Source organism: Debaryomyces hansenii, assembly GCF_000006445.2.
Source record: "Debaryomyces hansenii CBS767 chromosome A complete sequence".
Taxonomy (NCBI): domain Eukaryota; kingdom Fungi; phylum Ascomycota; class Pichiomycetes; order Serinales; family Debaryomycetaceae; genus Debaryomyces; species Debaryomyces hansenii.
Window position 1 is genome coordinate 45,075 of NC_006043.2, and position 16,963 is coordinate 62,037.

General features: G+C 35.6%; 9 protein-coding genes across 9 annotated transcripts; 3 read left to right on the forward strand and 6 right to left on the reverse strand. All coding sequences in view use genetic code 12, as the record gives it.

Moving 5' to 3' along the window:
- Positions 1–188: 188 nt before the first annotated feature.
- DEHA2A00550g (DEHA2A00550p) lies at positions 189–1,718 on the reverse strand (the record flags this gene model as incomplete). Its single annotated transcript, XM_456360.1, has 1 exon — positions 189–1,718. One exon carries the CDS (start codon positions 1,716–1,718, stop codon positions 189–191), a length of 1,530 nt encoding a protein of 509 aa, XP_456360.2.
- A 449-nt stretch (positions 1,719–2,167) lies between these two features.
- DEHA2A00572g (DEHA2A00572p) lies at positions 2,168–3,850 on the reverse strand (the record flags this gene model as incomplete). The annotated part of the gene is made up of 1 exon (XM_456361.1): positions 2,168–3,850. One exon carries the CDS (start codon positions 3,848–3,850, stop codon positions 2,168–2,170), a length of 1,683 nt encoding a protein of 560 aa, XP_456361.2.
- Positions 3,851–4,351: 501 nt separating this feature from the next.
- Positions 4,352–6,019, reverse strand: DEHA2A00594g (DEHA2A00594p; the record flags this gene model as incomplete). The annotated part of the gene is made up of 1 exon (XM_456362.1): positions 4,352–6,019. The coding sequence occupies one exon, from the start codon at positions 6,017–6,019 to the stop codon at positions 4,352–4,354; it is 1,668 nt and encodes a 555-aa protein (XP_456362.2).
- A 308-nt stretch (positions 6,020–6,327) lies between these two features.
- On the reverse strand, positions 6,328–7,383 carry DEHA2A00616g (DEHA2A00616p; the record flags this gene model as incomplete). Its single annotated transcript, XM_456363.1, has 1 exon — positions 6,328–7,383. The coding sequence occupies one exon, from the start codon at positions 7,381–7,383 to the stop codon at positions 6,328–6,330; it is 1,056 nt and encodes a 351-aa protein (XP_456363.1).
- Positions 7,384–7,629: 246 nt separating this feature from the next.
- Positions 7,630–9,273, forward strand: DEHA2A00638g (DEHA2A00638p; the record flags this gene model as incomplete). Its single annotated transcript, XM_456364.1, has 1 exon — positions 7,630–9,273. One exon carries the CDS (start codon positions 7,630–7,632, stop codon positions 9,271–9,273), a length of 1,644 nt encoding a protein of 547 aa, XP_456364.2.
- A 408-nt stretch (positions 9,274–9,681) lies between these two features.
- On the forward strand, positions 9,682–10,362 carry DEHA2A00660g (DEHA2A00660p; the record flags this gene model as incomplete). The annotated part of the gene is made up of 1 exon (XM_456365.1): positions 9,682–10,362. One exon carries the CDS (start codon positions 9,682–9,684, stop codon positions 10,360–10,362), a length of 681 nt encoding a protein of 226 aa, XP_456365.1.
- A 371-nt stretch (positions 10,363–10,733) lies between these two features.
- DEHA2A00682g (DEHA2A00682p) lies at positions 10,734–11,816 on the forward strand (the record flags this gene model as incomplete). The annotated part of the gene is made up of 1 exon (XM_456366.1): positions 10,734–11,816. One exon carries the CDS (start codon positions 10,734–10,736, stop codon positions 11,814–11,816), a length of 1,083 nt encoding a protein of 360 aa, XP_456366.2.
- Positions 11,817–11,959: 143 nt separating this feature from the next.
- Positions 11,960–13,414, reverse strand: DEHA2A00704g (DEHA2A00704p; the record flags this gene model as incomplete). The annotated part of the gene is made up of 1 exon (XM_456367.1): positions 11,960–13,414. The coding sequence occupies one exon, from the start codon at positions 13,412–13,414 to the stop codon at positions 11,960–11,962; it is 1,455 nt and encodes a 484-aa protein (XP_456367.2).
- Positions 13,415–14,213: 799 nt separating this feature from the next.
- DEHA2A00726g (DEHA2A00726p) lies at positions 14,214–16,139 on the reverse strand (the record flags this gene model as incomplete). Its single annotated transcript, XM_456368.1, has 1 exon — positions 14,214–16,139. One exon carries the CDS (start codon positions 16,137–16,139, stop codon positions 14,214–14,216), a length of 1,926 nt encoding a protein of 641 aa, XP_456368.2.
- Between the last annotated feature and the right edge of the window lie 824 nt (positions 16,140–16,963).

Below are 16,963 nucleotides of genomic sequence, written 5' to 3' on the forward strand. Positions count from 1 at the left end.
TATACCTACCCTTTTCTTATCGGACTAAGTATCAACTGCTAAGACATAAGTCTTTCGAAGAGATATTGTGACTCGAATGATAGTTCAGACTATCTATTTATATCAATTCAGTATACTCTTTATTATGTCATTGTCGAATATGTAAAATATATTTAGGAACCAGAAGTTAATTTAACATGCTCTATTCTTTATTCTAACGTTAAAGACCTTTTACGTGCTAAAGGGTAGTTAATGCAATCCTGTGGTGTAGATACAATGCTTTCGTAAACTAGAAGCACGGCTAACAAGATAGTCACGATTCCCATTAGTAATGTGGAATCAAGCTCGGCAAAACTTAACAACACAATAATGATACCTATGGGTGCTCTCCATATAACTCTCCAGAATCTAGACACAATATGCAAATTTGGTGGGTCTTCATTTTTATCTGCTAGTCCTATTATGCACATACATAATAGTGACACACAAATACTACCAGTAAAGAAAAAAGAAAGTGCGTACATATTGGGTTCTTCCTCGGAACTTCTTTCAAGCACCAGCTCCTCTTGGTGCTTTGATAAACTAGTAATATCTAAAGATGTTAAGTCTCCACCCGCATCTGCTCCAAGAACTAAACTTGCGACTAAAGGAAGGTGACAATAAATCCAAGTTATGGCTGTCCATCCATTATTTCTCAATGCATGCGTAGCTTTCTTTGAATTAGAACCATTATTATAAATCCAAAACAATATGTAAGCAATTAATAACAAAAACGTACCTCTTGCAAACTTAGAGCTAAACCCGGTACCCAAAGGATTTGTGGCCACAACCTTGTATAAAAATTCACCAATGGCAATAGTCACAAAAGTGGCAAATCTCTCAATTTCATGTTCTATATTCAATGCCGTCGACGTCGTTAGTTTCAAAAGTCTTTTGGTTTGGGGATGATAAACCACGGTGAACGAAAGTTGTTCTAGAAAAAGAACAGCAATCGCTACTCCAATTTTTGCTCTGGTCAGGATGAAAATAACAGGTATCCATATACAGCTAGTAATAAAGATACAAACGCTGTAAATCCTCATTTGTGTTCTGTGTTCTGGAATATACAAGGAGTAAATTAGCAATGAAATGGCCAACGAAACTCGACAAAGTATATATGGAACGATGGTAAATGCAGCTCCTTTAATACCATTTAATACATCACTAGAAGAGTTCACAAATAAAGTTAAGAGTATCAAAATCCAAATAATGTATACCTTTTGTGATAAGTCTTCAGTGTAGTAATAATTCGTAAAATCTTTAATATCAGCCCAAACTACCCACGCAGGGACAAAAAGCAAAACGTACATCAATAAAGCACCTCCACTAGCATTCTCTGTCGCATGCCCTGCTAAATTACTAATGATTCCAACATACATCAAATCCAAAAATAATTCTGTCTTAGCTGATGTTCTCTCTCCTTTTGTCCTATATAAAACACCATCTTTGAAATAATTAAGGGCATGAGGCCTAATGAACCACACTGCATCTTTAGGCTTTTTGATATACTGGAAGTCAATATGACCGTGGCGCCTGATAAATTCATCTTCTCCTTCAGAGTCAGTTAGCTGTTGCTCATCTTCATTCATTGCGGCTTCAGACAGTGTACTTTGTGATTGATAATGAGGAGCACTTGCCACATCATCATTGGTGTGAGTAATTACACGGTCATTTGAATCGCTGAATGCTTTCTTATTCATTATTCGGTAAATAAATGGTTTAAAACTACCAAAGATGCATCTTTAAAAGCTATCATAATATAGATAGAGGAATTTTGTCATATGTCATAACTGTCATTGCCGCACAACGTGCGTTTACCGATATTCTCTACATACGCATTATTTCAACATAGAAGAAGCTTCTTAGTGATGGTCATCGACCCTCGGAGACAATATTTATGATATAATCTGAGAGTATTCATAAACCCAATATTCGAATAAGCCATTTTAACTCAATTCTTCAACATTTGTAGTCTGTATAATCTAACCGCACTCATATGCACTGTATGACGCAACCAGAATATTAGAAGTATTAATATGTATTGAGTATTCATTTCGTGCATCAAAATGTTTATAAATCTCTATTTAATTCGTATTTATTTAATGGACAGGCAATAATTAATCGTTAGTCCATCTAAGCATATGGCTGTTTAGGGATGATTACCAGCATCATCACAAAATTGGTAATATTTATTTTTAGTCCATCTTCTAACCCGTTTACCGTAAAATACCCATACAATAAAGCTACCATTTAGAACAAGACTGAGCATAAACATTAACCATGCCATGAGCTTAAGGCCATCCTTATCTATCCAAGACTGAATTGTAAATGTGAAAACGGTCGCCAACGCATTATTAAGAAAGGATATGAACACAATACCTTCGCTAGCCAACTTTGGGTAACTGTCTGAGCAATATGTGTAGCAAATAGAAGTGACTGAAGCCATCGCGAATCCTAAACAGCATTGCCCAACTCCAACGGACAAAAACCAATGTGCTTTATACGCTGGCCCTAGACAATACGTTAGTATGCCAGTAGCATTAATGAGAGTTGGAAAAGCCATAGAATAGAGGCGAAATTCTGGTTCCATGATACCGTTGTTTCGCTTAGCCAATTGAATAGTTAACCAATCAACAAATTTCCCACCATATGCCATACCAGCGACGATACCAACAAGTTGACCCAAGTTACTTAACCCAACCATGGAAGAGCTGAAATTATACGGGGCACTAGAATAAAATTCAGATTGGGTGCATGTCATCAACGTTAGCCACATTTGCTGTATTCCTTGTAAAATACCACACCAAACAACTATAGGAAATGAGACAAGGTAAAAAGGTTTAAGAAATATCACAATAATAGAAGTAGGATCGTTAAATTCATTCTCAATTAAACGAAGCCTCTGTAAATATGTTCTCTTAGGTATTGAAGGATCTACATACTGGATATCGGGTTCAATATGCACTGTGTGATTATCTCTTTTCTTATTTTGACTCGATGGTTGACGTTGCATACTATTCGCGAAAGTTTCATGACTCCTTATTTGCATTACAATGTTTTCTTCTAATTCCTCTGGCGATTCTTCTCTTTGAAAAGTGCTGTCTTCCATTGTAAATATTTGAATGATAAGCAAAACACTAAATATTATCACCATAATATAACAGCACCATCTCCAATTAAGACTTTCAGTAATAAATCCAGCGGCTAACGGGCCTAAAGCACAACCGGATTGAAGAGCAAGCACTAGCCACGAGATGTTTTCGGCTCTTTCATGTTGAAAAAAGATGTCTGTACTCGATATTTCAACTAAAGAGTATATCGGTGCTGCAGCAAAACCAACTAGGGCTGAAGCAATGTATGTAGTTTCCACATTATGTGCCTGAGAATAAACTATATTTCCAATAATTTGAAGTATAGTGCATCCAATGTAAACAATCCGTTTACCATACTTTAGCGCAATTGGCTGTAGAGTAGTACATCCCACCGCAATAGCAACAAATACAAGCCCCGATGCAATATTCAATTGGTTATAAGTGCAATTAAACTCATCCACCCACGTATCATATACCGGGCCTGTCCAAACCGACGATATATTTTGAATAAAAGCCCAAAACGTAAGAAGGAATAGTTGCAGTTTTTTCTTTCTATGCAGCCATCTTAAAGGGTCATTTGGATTGGAACTTGGCCGAGGGTGCAACATGATGTTCTGGTTCCCTTTTGCTGAATCAACTTTAGAAATACCAGGAACTTGATCTACATCAATCAAGTGAATAGTCCCCGGGATTTCCTCACCAAGATCATTGTTCTTGAATAAAAGTTTTAGAAACGACATACTTATTTCTATATTCAATATAGCAAAACAGTAAAGCAAATGTATCCTTTTATAAATAACCTTAACCAATAAGACACCGAAAGATCCGCTAGTGTCTACACATTATATCAATATTTTTCTTTACTTATTCTTTGAGGCTACTTATTACTTAATTTTTCACAACTGCATTAATGGAAGATCCCCGTCCAATAGCGGAGTACCTGCATATATTGCAAATATGGGGAAGCAAAGTCTTATGTTAACTTTTCAACGCGAAGCTGTCATACTCAAACTTTTTAGCGGATGTTCAATTATAGCAATTTGTTGCGAGATCGCAGACAGTGAAAAATGGTTGCATTCTCATAAAAATTAATGGTAATTTGTACCCTGCTCAATAATCCTAGTTTGTCTAAAGAAATTTTTTATTTAATCATCTTTTTCGTATATACTAATACATAGTGATGGTAGTCCAAAATACTAATAAATATGGACACATGACTACGAATATTATGGCATTGATAATTAGTATTTGGCATCCTTAAATCTATTCAACGCTCGCTCCCGACAGTATTTATGGTCAACAATAGGCTTTGGATAACCGTTTTTTTCTGCAATATGACCATAGCCCTTTTCGTACGGATTGTGTATACCCTTTTCATCTTGTATATCTTTCAACTCTGGGACCCACGTCCTGATATACGTACCCTTTTTGTCAAACCTTTCCGATTGAAGCCAAGGGTTAAAAATTCGAAAGTATGGTTGAGGGTCAACACCAGTGCTTGAGCTAAAACCCCAGCCACCATTATTAGAAGCAAAGTCCCCGTCAATAAGGTGTTCCATAAAATAATACTCGCCATATTTCCAATCTATCAATAAATGTTTGGAAAGGAAACTCGCAACTATCATTCTACATCTGTTGTGTAGATAGCCTGTTTGATTTAGTTGCCTCATTGCCGCATCAACAATTGGAAATCCAGTTTTACCCTGGCACCATTTGTAGAAATGATCGCTATTATACTCCCAATTTAAATCATCATACTCCAACAAAAAGGGTTTGAACATGCAAACATATGGCCAGTTGCATAATATATGCCTATAAAAATCTCTCCACGCAATTTGACGAATCCATCCTGTTCCTTGTTCTCCGCTATCAATTTTCTTCACGAATTTATTTTCTAAAATGTATCTGATTATTGACCTTGTAGATATGATTCCCGAAGAAATAGGACAGCTCATACGCGATACAGATTCTTCCGATATTTCATTTCTTGATTCATCATATTTCTTAAATTTATCGGACTCAAGGAAAACACTTAGAGCCAGCCATGCCTCATGCTCACCACATTTCCAGCATGTGTCAAATTCTTTTTGTTGATCATGGGTGAGACGCTTCGACTCTGGTACTTGAGGTATCTCGCTATCAAATAACTTGTTAGGGTCCGAGAATGATTCATTGGCATGAGGTCGTGGATACTCCATGAACGGAGCGTCTTCAATTTTCAAATAATTACACCAAGCCTTATACCAAGGTGTAAAGACCGCATATTGTGTACCTTTCGATTTTGTCTTTAATTCACCGGGCTTTACTATGCATGAGTCATGAACCGGATTGAAACTGATATGTTTATCAAGAAGAAAACAAACAAGCTTAGATAATAATCTTAATTCATCTACTTCGTATTCCATATTGCAAAATACATGGCTAGTATTATTCTGTTCTAGAAATTCAGCTATCTTTGTTGGTACGTCTTTACGCTTCTCAACTTGTAAAGACACCAACGGGATATTCATCTCACGCAAATCTTTTTTCAATACGTCTAATGATCCTAACATATATTCCAATTTAAATGGACTCACTGAATGTGCATCGAACTCTTCCAAGCAAAAGATGTGAAATGTGATTAAAGGCGTTTTCGTTGTAGTCGCTAGTTCACTCGCAATTGAAAGCCCTTTATTATCTATCGTCCTAAAATCACGCAAGAATAGGTGTGCAATGCTGTCACCAACATCAATATTATTTCTATTCGCTCTAGTATCGTTTAATTTCGCCTCCAAGACATTAATTGGTTTTAAATCTTCTCGTTTGATATATTTAGATATAATTGTTTTATTATCAATGTCGTATGGATAATATTTACTGCCGAACTTAGACAATTCCTCAAGTTTCGTCTTTTTTGATGCTGGTTCCATTCAATATACTTCTGGAAATAAATAATATCTAGTTGTCTTCGAATAAGTCTTTAGCTATCAGTTGCTTTGCTGCTTGTTGCTATTATCACGTGAATATTTTGGTGATGTATTAATCGATTGATTTAGGGTAGAGTTTAAAGAACTTAGATACTACAGCAATATGTGATTATAAACAATTTTATTCCTTTGCGGTAAGATAAATTTTCAATTATCACGCCCATTTATATTTTAGCTCTATTCTAACCAAACATCTCCATTTGGAAATAGTATATTTTGGACACATTTAGGAATATAGAATTTTAAGAAGTTCATCTTTGACCCGCAAATTTGTCAGTGACTTCTCTAATAGTCAATATTTCGTCAGGGCCACTGCCACAACAAGCACCCACTAATCTAACGTTTAACTTTTCGAGCCATTCGCGACATGAGTCTTCCCAAACCTGCTTTTCTGAACTCTTAATACTATACTCACCTTTCGATAAGTCGTAGTTCAAACCAGCATTAGGGTAAGCTATCAAAGGAAATCTATGAACATTATTCAAATCTGACATGTTTAAAAGAATATTGGTAGCTATTTCTAATGGAACACAGTTACATCCAAGCCCAATGAATGCAGACCTTAATTTTTCGTTATTAGACAATCTTTCGTTTAAGTAGTCAACAACTTGGGTTATCGGAGTGCCATCACAAATTGTCTTAGGATCCTTGAAATTCAAACTTATATAAAAAGGCTTATTCGTTTTCTGCAATAATTCCTCCATTAAGTGTACAATTTGCTGGAATTCTGAATAATTAGGAATAGTTTCAAATCCAATTATATCACATTTAGGATTACTTATAAATTGACTTGTTATGTCGTAATGGAATTTTTTCAACTCTTGCGGTTCAGTTATATGTGACCCATATTTACCGGTGTATTCTGCACCATTGGCCAAGTAAGCTCCGAATGGACCTATTGAACCACAGATAAAGATTTCTTTATTCGTCAAAGTGTTCATACCTTTACCCATATTTTCTAAGTATTGTGATCTTGCATCTACCGCTAACTCAATTGCCTTATCGTATACGGCATTTACTTCATCATCATTCTCAATACCGGGAGCGTATTCTAATAAACCCCTTTTAGATGCTTGATAAGTAGACGTTGTAATAATATTAGCCCCACTGCACATATAATCATAATGTACTTCTTGAATTAGTTCCGGATTTTTGAGAAGAACAAGTGCGGACCATAGTGGATGAGTCTGAATATTAATATTATCTTGTTGCAATAATTTACTGAACTTTGTTTCTAATTGGGTGCCAAGGGCCCCATCAATCACTAACGGCTTTGTATTAATTAGGGTATTTATATCATTTATCATCCTTGACAGTTCAATATTCTAGTTGAATGTTTTTTTCTCTTTCTATTATTTACGGAACATCCTCATCGAATGCATCATTTCACGCGATACAGCTTTTTGGCATCTGTCACAGCCATAGCATTATTGCAAAAAATTTTTATAAATTAATATCTTAGTATGTCCAATTTACTAATGTTGATTTTAATTTAAGTATCATCCTTCAGTTCTATAAGCATACTATTACTCGGTCATAATTTAACTTTATCAATGAGTGAAGTTGTCACAAATTCCCTTGAAAAGAAGTTGAGCGAAGTTCTTAATCATGAATTGAGCTTAAATGAGAATGATCAGGAAGAGGAGAGGGGGAAAACAAATGTTGAAAGATCTTTGAAATCAAGACATTTGTCTATGATAGCTCTTGGTGGAACAATTGGTACAGGGCTTTTCATATCTACATCTGTACCACTAAATGAAGCTGGCCCTGTTAATTGTTTGATAGCATATATCTTCATTGCAAGTGTTGTCTATTCTGTTGCTCAATCTCTTGGTGAAATGGCCACATATATACCCGTTGCCGGTTCATTTACTGTTTTTGCTTCTCGGTTTGTTTCTCCATCTATAGGTGCAGCTTCTGGGTGGTTATACTGGTTTTGTTGGGCAATAGGTTTCGCAATAGAGTTATCGGTCATTGGACAAATAATTGAATATTGGACAAGTGCTGTGCCCAATGCAGCTTGGATAGCCATATTTTTTGTATTATTAACAGTTGCAAATCTATTTCCCGTAAGATTTTACGGAGAGATAGAGTTCTGGATATCCTCTATTAAGGTAATAACTATAATGGGCTGGATATTATACGCGCTTATAATGGTTTGTGGTGGAGGAAAATACGGAGCCTTTGGATTTCGTTATTGGAGAAATCCAGGCCCATGGGGAGATGGTATTCTAGTGGACAATAAGAATACTGGAAGGTTCTTAGGTTGGTTTTCATCCTTAATAAATGCTATTTTCTCGTACCAAGGAACGGAGCTAGTAGGCGTACTGGCTGGAGAATGTGAGAATCCTAGAAAAACAGTTCCATCGGCAATCAAAAAGGTATTTTACAGAATAGCGATTTTTTTCATTCTAAGTTTATTCTTTATGGGATTATTGGTTCCTTATAATGATCCTAAATTAAATTCAGAAACGACATACATTGCATCTTCTCCGTTTGTTATCGCTATTCAAAATAGTGGGACTCCAGTTCTACCAGACATTATGAATGCCGTTATCTTAACAACTATAATCTCAGCAGGAAATTCAGATATTTACATTGCTTCGAGAACATTATACGCGTTAGCCAACGATAAACTTGCACCTAGAATTTTCACACTAACTATCAATGGCATACCATATTATTCAGTGCTATTTAGTTCTCTCTTGGGGTTATTAGGGTTCTTATCATTGTCGGCTAAAGGATTAGTGGCGTTTAACTGGTTGGTAAATATATCTGCAACATCTGGCTTATTTGCTTGGGTGTTTATATCTTTTTCGCATATCCGATTCATCAAAGGACTAAAATTAAAAGGAATTGTCAGATCTGAAGAACTTCCTTTTGTTGCAAAAGGGATGCCAATATATGCATGGTATTCGGTTTCAGTTATTACTTTCTTGATATTCTTTCAAGGTTATGAGGTATTTGTAGGAAAATTTTCAGTGGCAGAGTTTTTTGCTGCCTATATTTCCAACATTTTTTTCGTTATCTTATTCGTCTTCTTTCAATTCGTATGGTTTAGAAACACCAAATTTTTAGTTCCTTTGGAGGAAATGGATATAGATACGGGAAAAATGCCGTTTTTTGACTATGAAATGAAAAATGAAACCTCTTCAGGAAAGCAAAAAAGAGAAAAGCTTTGGAACATTATTGCTTAAGGTCACATAGAACATCATTTTTAATACGCATTAATTATACACGAGTATACGATATAATAATTGATTTTGAAAATATTAGCCATTGGTTCTTTGATTTTAGCTGGAGTTGAATAGATTTTATATAATGCATATCAAAGGCCTTAAAATCGCAGATATTATCTCTGTTACTAATTGTCTCAGAAAATGCTTACATATATTTTATCATTCGTATGCTATGACCATTTTGAACTTGAAATCCAGTAGATGTTACTGTGTCTCTTCCGGACACCCGGTACCTGTGAATGGGTATATATTTTGCAGTGACTAGTCGCACTTGAATATTGACTTTATGAACCATGTGATAATAAAGCAAAATATAAATTGTTTCCTGAATAATTTATGTTTTAATGCATCGTACTTACAGTAGGAATGGGTATCAAACTATATGAATTGAGAGGAAAAGATCCTAAGTATCTATGGTCTTCTAACCCTTGGAAAGCACGTATGTGTCTTAAATTGAAAGGTATAGAATTTGAGTCTGTTCCTTTAACTTATCCAGAGATCCACGCAATTCTTCCAGGTATTCTACATAAAGAAAACGGATGTACTGTTCCTGTGTTGGTTGATGGTGAAAATGTAATCCAAGACTCTTTTAAGATTGCTCAATACCTCGAAGAGAAATATACAGGAGCATCGATCTTTCAAGGTAATCTAGCACTACATGAATTTATCTACAATTGGATTGCAGAGATAAAGGAACCATTGTTTAAATTGGTTATTTTGGATATAGCTAATAAATTAGATTATGAAAGTAAAGAATATTATATAAAAAAAAATACAGCTTTATATGGAGATCTTAGTACCGCAGCTTTAAAGGATCGAGAAGTAAACGTCAAGCGGATTCAAAAAAATTTGAACTTATTGCTAGATAATTTAAAACAAAACACTTTCCTTTCTGGAGAAACTATTGGATGGACTGACATTTCCCTCGCTTCGTTTTTATACATGATCAAATTAGCGAACGAGAGTGTTTTAAATGAGGTAATTGCAAGCACGGACCAAGACTTGTTCAATGGTTGGTGGAATAATATGTCCAAGTTAATGGTGTAAATTGAAAAAAAGCTTGTTTTGTTGATCATCTACATTTCATAAGCCTTCAATATCGATGTTTCAGTGTGCTACCATAATTCTTAAGAATTGCTATTTAAAGGCTATTACTTGTCCCTAATTTTACAATTTCTAATCGTCTCTAATGTTCCGGTATACTACCTACATATCTGTTCCTGAAGGGAATACCCACAAACTTTACTACCACAATCTTAAAATATTAGCTTAGTAATAATGCAAGAATACAATTTCCTCTTCTGTAGTATTTAACCTCCGTATTTCTAATAATTGATATTATCTGATTATGTTAAGTAACATAGGAGAAACCCTTTAGTATTTTCTTTCCTTTATTTGTTATTACTATAAGTACAACGATGACTACCACTATAGCTGCTGTATTGCAAAAATCAACTTCGCAATTACAAGTAAAAGAAGTTCCAGTTGCACCAATTAACTCCGATGAGATTTTGATTGAATCTAAAGCTGCTTCTATTAATGGTACTGATTACTATCATATAGATTATGATTGGGCCCCTGATGGTGCAATCATGGGTTTAACTGTAAGTGGTATCGTTTTGAAAGTTGGTAAGGATGTAAAGAGATTTGGTCCTGGTGATTTTATAGCCAGCTTTATCCACGGCGGTGATTATTCCAATCCTGATAAAGGTGCCTATTCTAAGTTTGCAATTGTTCAAGAAGTCTACTCAATTAAGTTAAACGAGCTCAGTTCATCCAATCTTCAAATTTTACAGTCAGGAAATATTGATACATTTGAAGGTGCATGTTCAATTCCTGACGCAATAATAACCTTAGGATGCAGCTTATACTTTACATTAGGCGGGAGTTTTCTGCAATTACAAAATAAAAGCCTTTTGATCTATGGTGGCTCAACAGCAACAGGATTGGTGGCAAGTCAAATCGCAAAACAATTTGGGTGGACTGTCATTTCGGTGGCATCCAAAAAGCATGCAACTTTAATTAAGGGTTTCGGTGCGGATTATTTAATTGATTATCACGACCTGAATGTAATGCAACAGATCAAAAATATTGACCCAAATATAACTATGGCATTACATACTATAGGAGGCATTGCAACTTTGCAGCTTACCCATGATTCTGTTTCTGATGTTATGCCAACAAAGATAGACTCCTTGGTAGCTTCAAATTTTGAAGCTATTAAGAATCCAAAGTCCAATGTAGAATTCACTATGACAAGAGCATTTACTGCAAATGGAAATGAGGCTAGATATAATAATGGATCTGTATTTCCAGCGATCCCTGGAATTAAAGAAGCTATGCTCGAATTCATTCCTACTATTCAAAAATCGATAAATAATAATGAAATAAAGCACATACCAATAAAAATTCAACCAAATGGATTGAATGGTATTAATGATGGGCTCAAACTTATTCGAGAAGGTGAAATCAGTGGAGAAAAGTTGGTTATACAGTTTTAGCTATATTCTTGGGAACGGTACTAATATTGGGTATAGAAACATTTAGTAGTAAGGTATAGTACAATTTTATATAGTTTACACAATATACATGCCCAATTTATTAATAACCAGCATCAGAATTTACATACATTGCACCATAATAATTACCAGTTAATTTTGTCAATATATGCTTGATCAACAACAACACTACCGTTATTGGTGACTACACTGGCTGTCCGACCGGTATCACCAAGTGCTGGGCTTAAACCACTAGGACCAATTCGAATTCCAAACCAGCTTTTTGCAGTGGAAGTAATAAAGTCAAATACAGATTTTTCAATTCCAGGGTAGAAAGCATTAGACTTTCTTACTATTTTGCTACATCCTTGAAGTGGAATTTCACCTTCTAACCTTTTGTTTAACCATTCCATCGCAGCCCCCAAGCCAGTGAGTGCTGCCAAATGATGACCAACAGAAGCATCGGCTGCGAATTCGAATGATCCAATCCCCCAGTCACACCAATTATCATAAACTCTTTGAGCTTGCTCAATTGAAGCCATTTGATCTTTCTCCCCATGGTATAGAAAAAGAGGAATATCAGGAATGCCATGGTCTTTATCTAATCCTAAAATATTCTTATTGAGTACTTTCAGAACAACTGGATCCTTCAAAATATCCCAACCACTTTTGAAATATCTTTCAGGACCTGAAAACATTTTTTGTTCTGAATAATATGGACCTTCCGGTGTCATACATAATTTGTATATCTCATTAAATTGATCTGTCTTATTATGGAAAATATCATTCATAATGACCTCCTTAAAATCAGGGTATTCGTTTGCTAATCCAGCTACCGCTGCTACTGTCAAACCGACATGGATGCCGCCGTCTAAAAGCTCAGCAGTGGAGCTGATATTACTAACTAACCCACCGAATGCAGCACCAACTAAATTGGCTTTCAACTCACTCGCATACGTTGGTTGTAGTGCAGCTGCCCATGTTGTAGGGATTGTGCCTCCAGAATAGCCCCACATGGCAACTTTGGCGTGATTGCTGATACCGGTAGTATTCGAACTTTTTAGTACAGCTCTTATTGAATCCAAAGTAGCTTGTCCTTCTTGTATAGATGCACTAAACGCAGCCTTTGGACCTTCGTAGTCGGGAGTTATCACAAACCAACCCTTATTTAATGCTATTTCAATGAAATACATTTCATTCAGTTCAGTGAGAGTAGTTTCATTAGCACCAAGTTGTAAACCATAGGAAGGAGGACAGTCAATGCATGCTGAATTTTCAAATATTTGATAAGAAACGACTTTTTCAGGATCAGCATTATAAGGTTCCATGATTGTTGTGACAATCGTAGTGGCTGCTCCATAAGAGTCGCTGGATCTAACCATTGCCTGCCAGGAGTTTTTTATATTAATCTGTTGCTTTGCTCTTCTTAAAGGATGTGGAGTTTTTCTTAACTTGAGAATATGTCCATTACTATACCTCTCAAATCCTTCAGGTGGGATATAAAAACTATCTTGAGTAGGGACTAAAACAGTCAATGGTATAGCATGGACTGACATCAACATTGCCAGCAATGATATACAGATAATAGTTCTAAAGTACATGTTATATATTTACAGTTTTTGTTTGGCACAAATCATCATATAACAGTCAAAGATAGTGCCATTTTTATATTTTTATATTCACTAATTGTTTTGCGATCATTAGCATGAGCTAAAGTTTTCCAACGTAATTAGCACTAGATGTCAGGCATGCAATTGAGCGTAATTGAATTGTGAATTATTCATATATCGTAGGATACAATAAACATTGTCTAAGATTATAAAAGTAGCTACTGCATTACTGTATTGGTATGTCATCCAACGTTCAATATAATAAACAATTAATATGTACAAACTGATATGCAAGAACTTGTGTTGCAACCCATCCGAGTTTTGCTTTTTTTCTTTTTTCAAAAGCGCGATTCGCGATGTTATTCATATTACGAGTAAATTCATTTAAAGCAAATGAACTTATCATATAACAATTGTTTTTATAGCAATTTATAAAAAAATTTAAGATACCTTCCCTGTCTTGCATTATAGGAGCCAAGCCCTTTACATTTCACTCGAACCAGTTGCATATGATAAGGTATGCGTTATCATTCTAAGTTCTCAACTATGAATCCACTAGTTAGAAAGATTCATTCTTACACGAGGGCATGTCATTTTTAAACTCGCCTCCAAAATTCTTAAACGCAATTTTCGCAGTCGCTCAATTGTCGCTAACAGAGTCGTCTATTTAGCCGCTAGACTTGATTTACAAGACAGCTACTTTTGTTAAATTAACTAACAAACTTATATTTTTACAGGTATTTCAAATATCGCATAACATCAATAGATAATAACTACGATATATATACATTTAAAAGGCTAAAGCTAAAATAATAAATCCAATAACGCCACCTGCTGCAATTTTGGCAGCGGAATTTTCTCCAACTGATGAAACCATAAGTGGGGAAATACTTGAAGCATTGCTGATTGAAGAATTCGAGTATGGAGCGGAAATAATAGTATCTGCAGTTTTATTGTCTCCCGTATTCGATATTGGACAATAGCTTGTCAAGATATTTTCAACGCCTTGGATGGTAGTTGTTGTTAAAACTGGAGTAGCTGAAACAGAGGCTTCACTGCATATGTTATTAGAACAAGACGTGATGGTAATAACCTTGACATTCGATTTTGTTTTTGTGTCCAAAACTTTAGGATCTATAGAATCTATGACGGTAGAAACGTTAGTGTACATATGTGTTGAATGTATACTGGAATTAGTCAAACTAGATTGTTCAGGGTTAGTGGTATCAGTAGTATTCGTAGATGATACAATACATGTACGGTTTTTGAAAAGCGTAGCTCTATCCAAGACTGAATTGTTCGCAGATGCAACGAACTCGTGTGTTAAGTGAGTACAATTGTGAACTGTAAATTTCGACCATCCATACGCTGAATCTTGAGCAACTTCAGTGTAATTTGGAAGTGGGTATTCAAGAGGGTCAAGGCCATCATAATGCCCCCCTAGTCCGTTGACAATATACCAAGGAGCGGAAGGATCATTGAGACCATTTGGATCTATAATGCCATTTGAAATAGGCTTTTGCCTTTCGTAATTGTGCACATGACCACTAACAACAAGATCTACGTTGTGCTTATTAAGTATAGATTCAAAGGCGGTTTTACAATCCGTGCATCCTTCACCAACAACATACCAGGGACGATGGCCAGCAGCTATAACCCAAGGAGTCTTGGTTCTATTTACTGATGCAAGATCGTTTTCTAGCCAGTCAATCTGTTCATTCGGATATGACCCTTGTGGGCCGTTAGGTGCTGCATCTTCAGGGCCAGCAAGTCCATTACCAAAATCAGTTTCAGTATTGAATTGAACAAAATGAACTTGGCCGTAATCGAAGGAATACCAAAAATTACCAGTACCGCCGGACTCAGCACCAGGCATGCGGAAGTGATTTCTATAACCAGTGAAGTTAGTTTGACCAGGAACACAAATAGAATTGGTATACTTAATATCATTATCCTTGTCTGAAGTACCTCCATTATCACAATCAGCCTCGTGGTTTCCTGGCCCAACCATATAAGGTTTAAATGCTGAAATTGGTTGAAGTTCTTCGTAAAAAGCATTAAGAATTTGTTCGTAGACTTTATAACCGTCAGCAATTGTTGTGTTTGGTAGGTAATGTTGAATTTCTTCTTTAAGCCAGTAGTCAGCGTATGCAATGTCACCAGGATGCCACAAGAACTCAAATTCGTTCATACCATTACGTAAAGATTGCATCGTGTTTTGTTCACCCGGTTCAAGAGCTCCTTCAGCACCTTTTCCAACCTCCTCACTTAAACCTAATTCACCCATGGTTCCCATATCAACCACGACAGAAAAGGAAAATTCATCAGGAGAACCGGGTGATTTAGCTGTGACAAATTTGTAAATATCGGAATTGTTTTCACTGTTTGCAACCTTATAGTAGTAGGTAGTATCCGGTTGAAGATCTTTGATAACCACATGGTTGTTCCAAGTAATCGAAGTTGGATAAGTGATAGATTCCAGACTTTCAGCTGTTTGATCCAAAGAATCTGGAGAGAGACCATACTGAACCCAAGGAGCTTCAAGTTGTTGGTATGTATTCCAGCTAACTACCATTCCTGTATCTCCTGCATATGCAAGACGATGTTGAACTGGAGCAACTTTATTTTCAGGAAGATCTCTTACTTGAAGTATTGCAAAAGAAGTTTTGAGATACAGTATAGCGATAAAGATTTTATAAAGTGCTTTAAACTGCATGGTTGATAAGATTTAGCGAGGGACGAAAGAATAATTTTAGGTTGCGACAAGCGATCTTTTAGATTTTTGGTTGCAAGTTGAACAATTTGTGAATACTCAAGTTATATAAATCATTTGGTATTAATTGAAGAACGTGGGACCAATGGCACGAAAGTGATTAGAAATTCAATTCTTGTAAATGTTACATTCGGTTTTTAATATACTCGTCAATTAGAGGCAGAATACGAGCTTCCACGTGTATTTTCTTATCTGACCGTCATTGTAAGAAATCGCGTTTGTAGTCTTCTAGGTCAAATATCAACTCGAAAAATTATAAATATAAATTTAAAAACTCTTGATAGACAAGATCTCAATTGGAGTTTATCTACGAAGTAATATGAATACTATCGTTGATTGAGTATATAGCGTGATAAAATTCTTTCCATGTAGAGAAATGAGTGAAGCTATAAGGATTTTTAAAATCCACGCTGTATCCCCAAACCAATTGGATACTTAAAAGGAATATCAATGCAACTTCTATTGTTTACGACTATCATGTATCAAGCTCGTGTGTGTAATGTCTCGTATTCTATTTTTCTGTTATGACATAATAATATATTCAAGTGAATTACTACTTGAATTAGCTACACTAGCTGCAATTTTAGAGTTGAATAAGTTAGCCGCATTTAGCCGCTAATTAAAGTATTTGCGGCTATATTTTAAATCGGTTTAAAACCTTCTCGAGTATGAAGAGAGGTAAGAACAAAGGATGTTGAAGAATTCTCCGGTAATAATAAGTAGGAAGTAAGTTTGTTACTCCTCCATATTTACCAAATGAGGTTGTA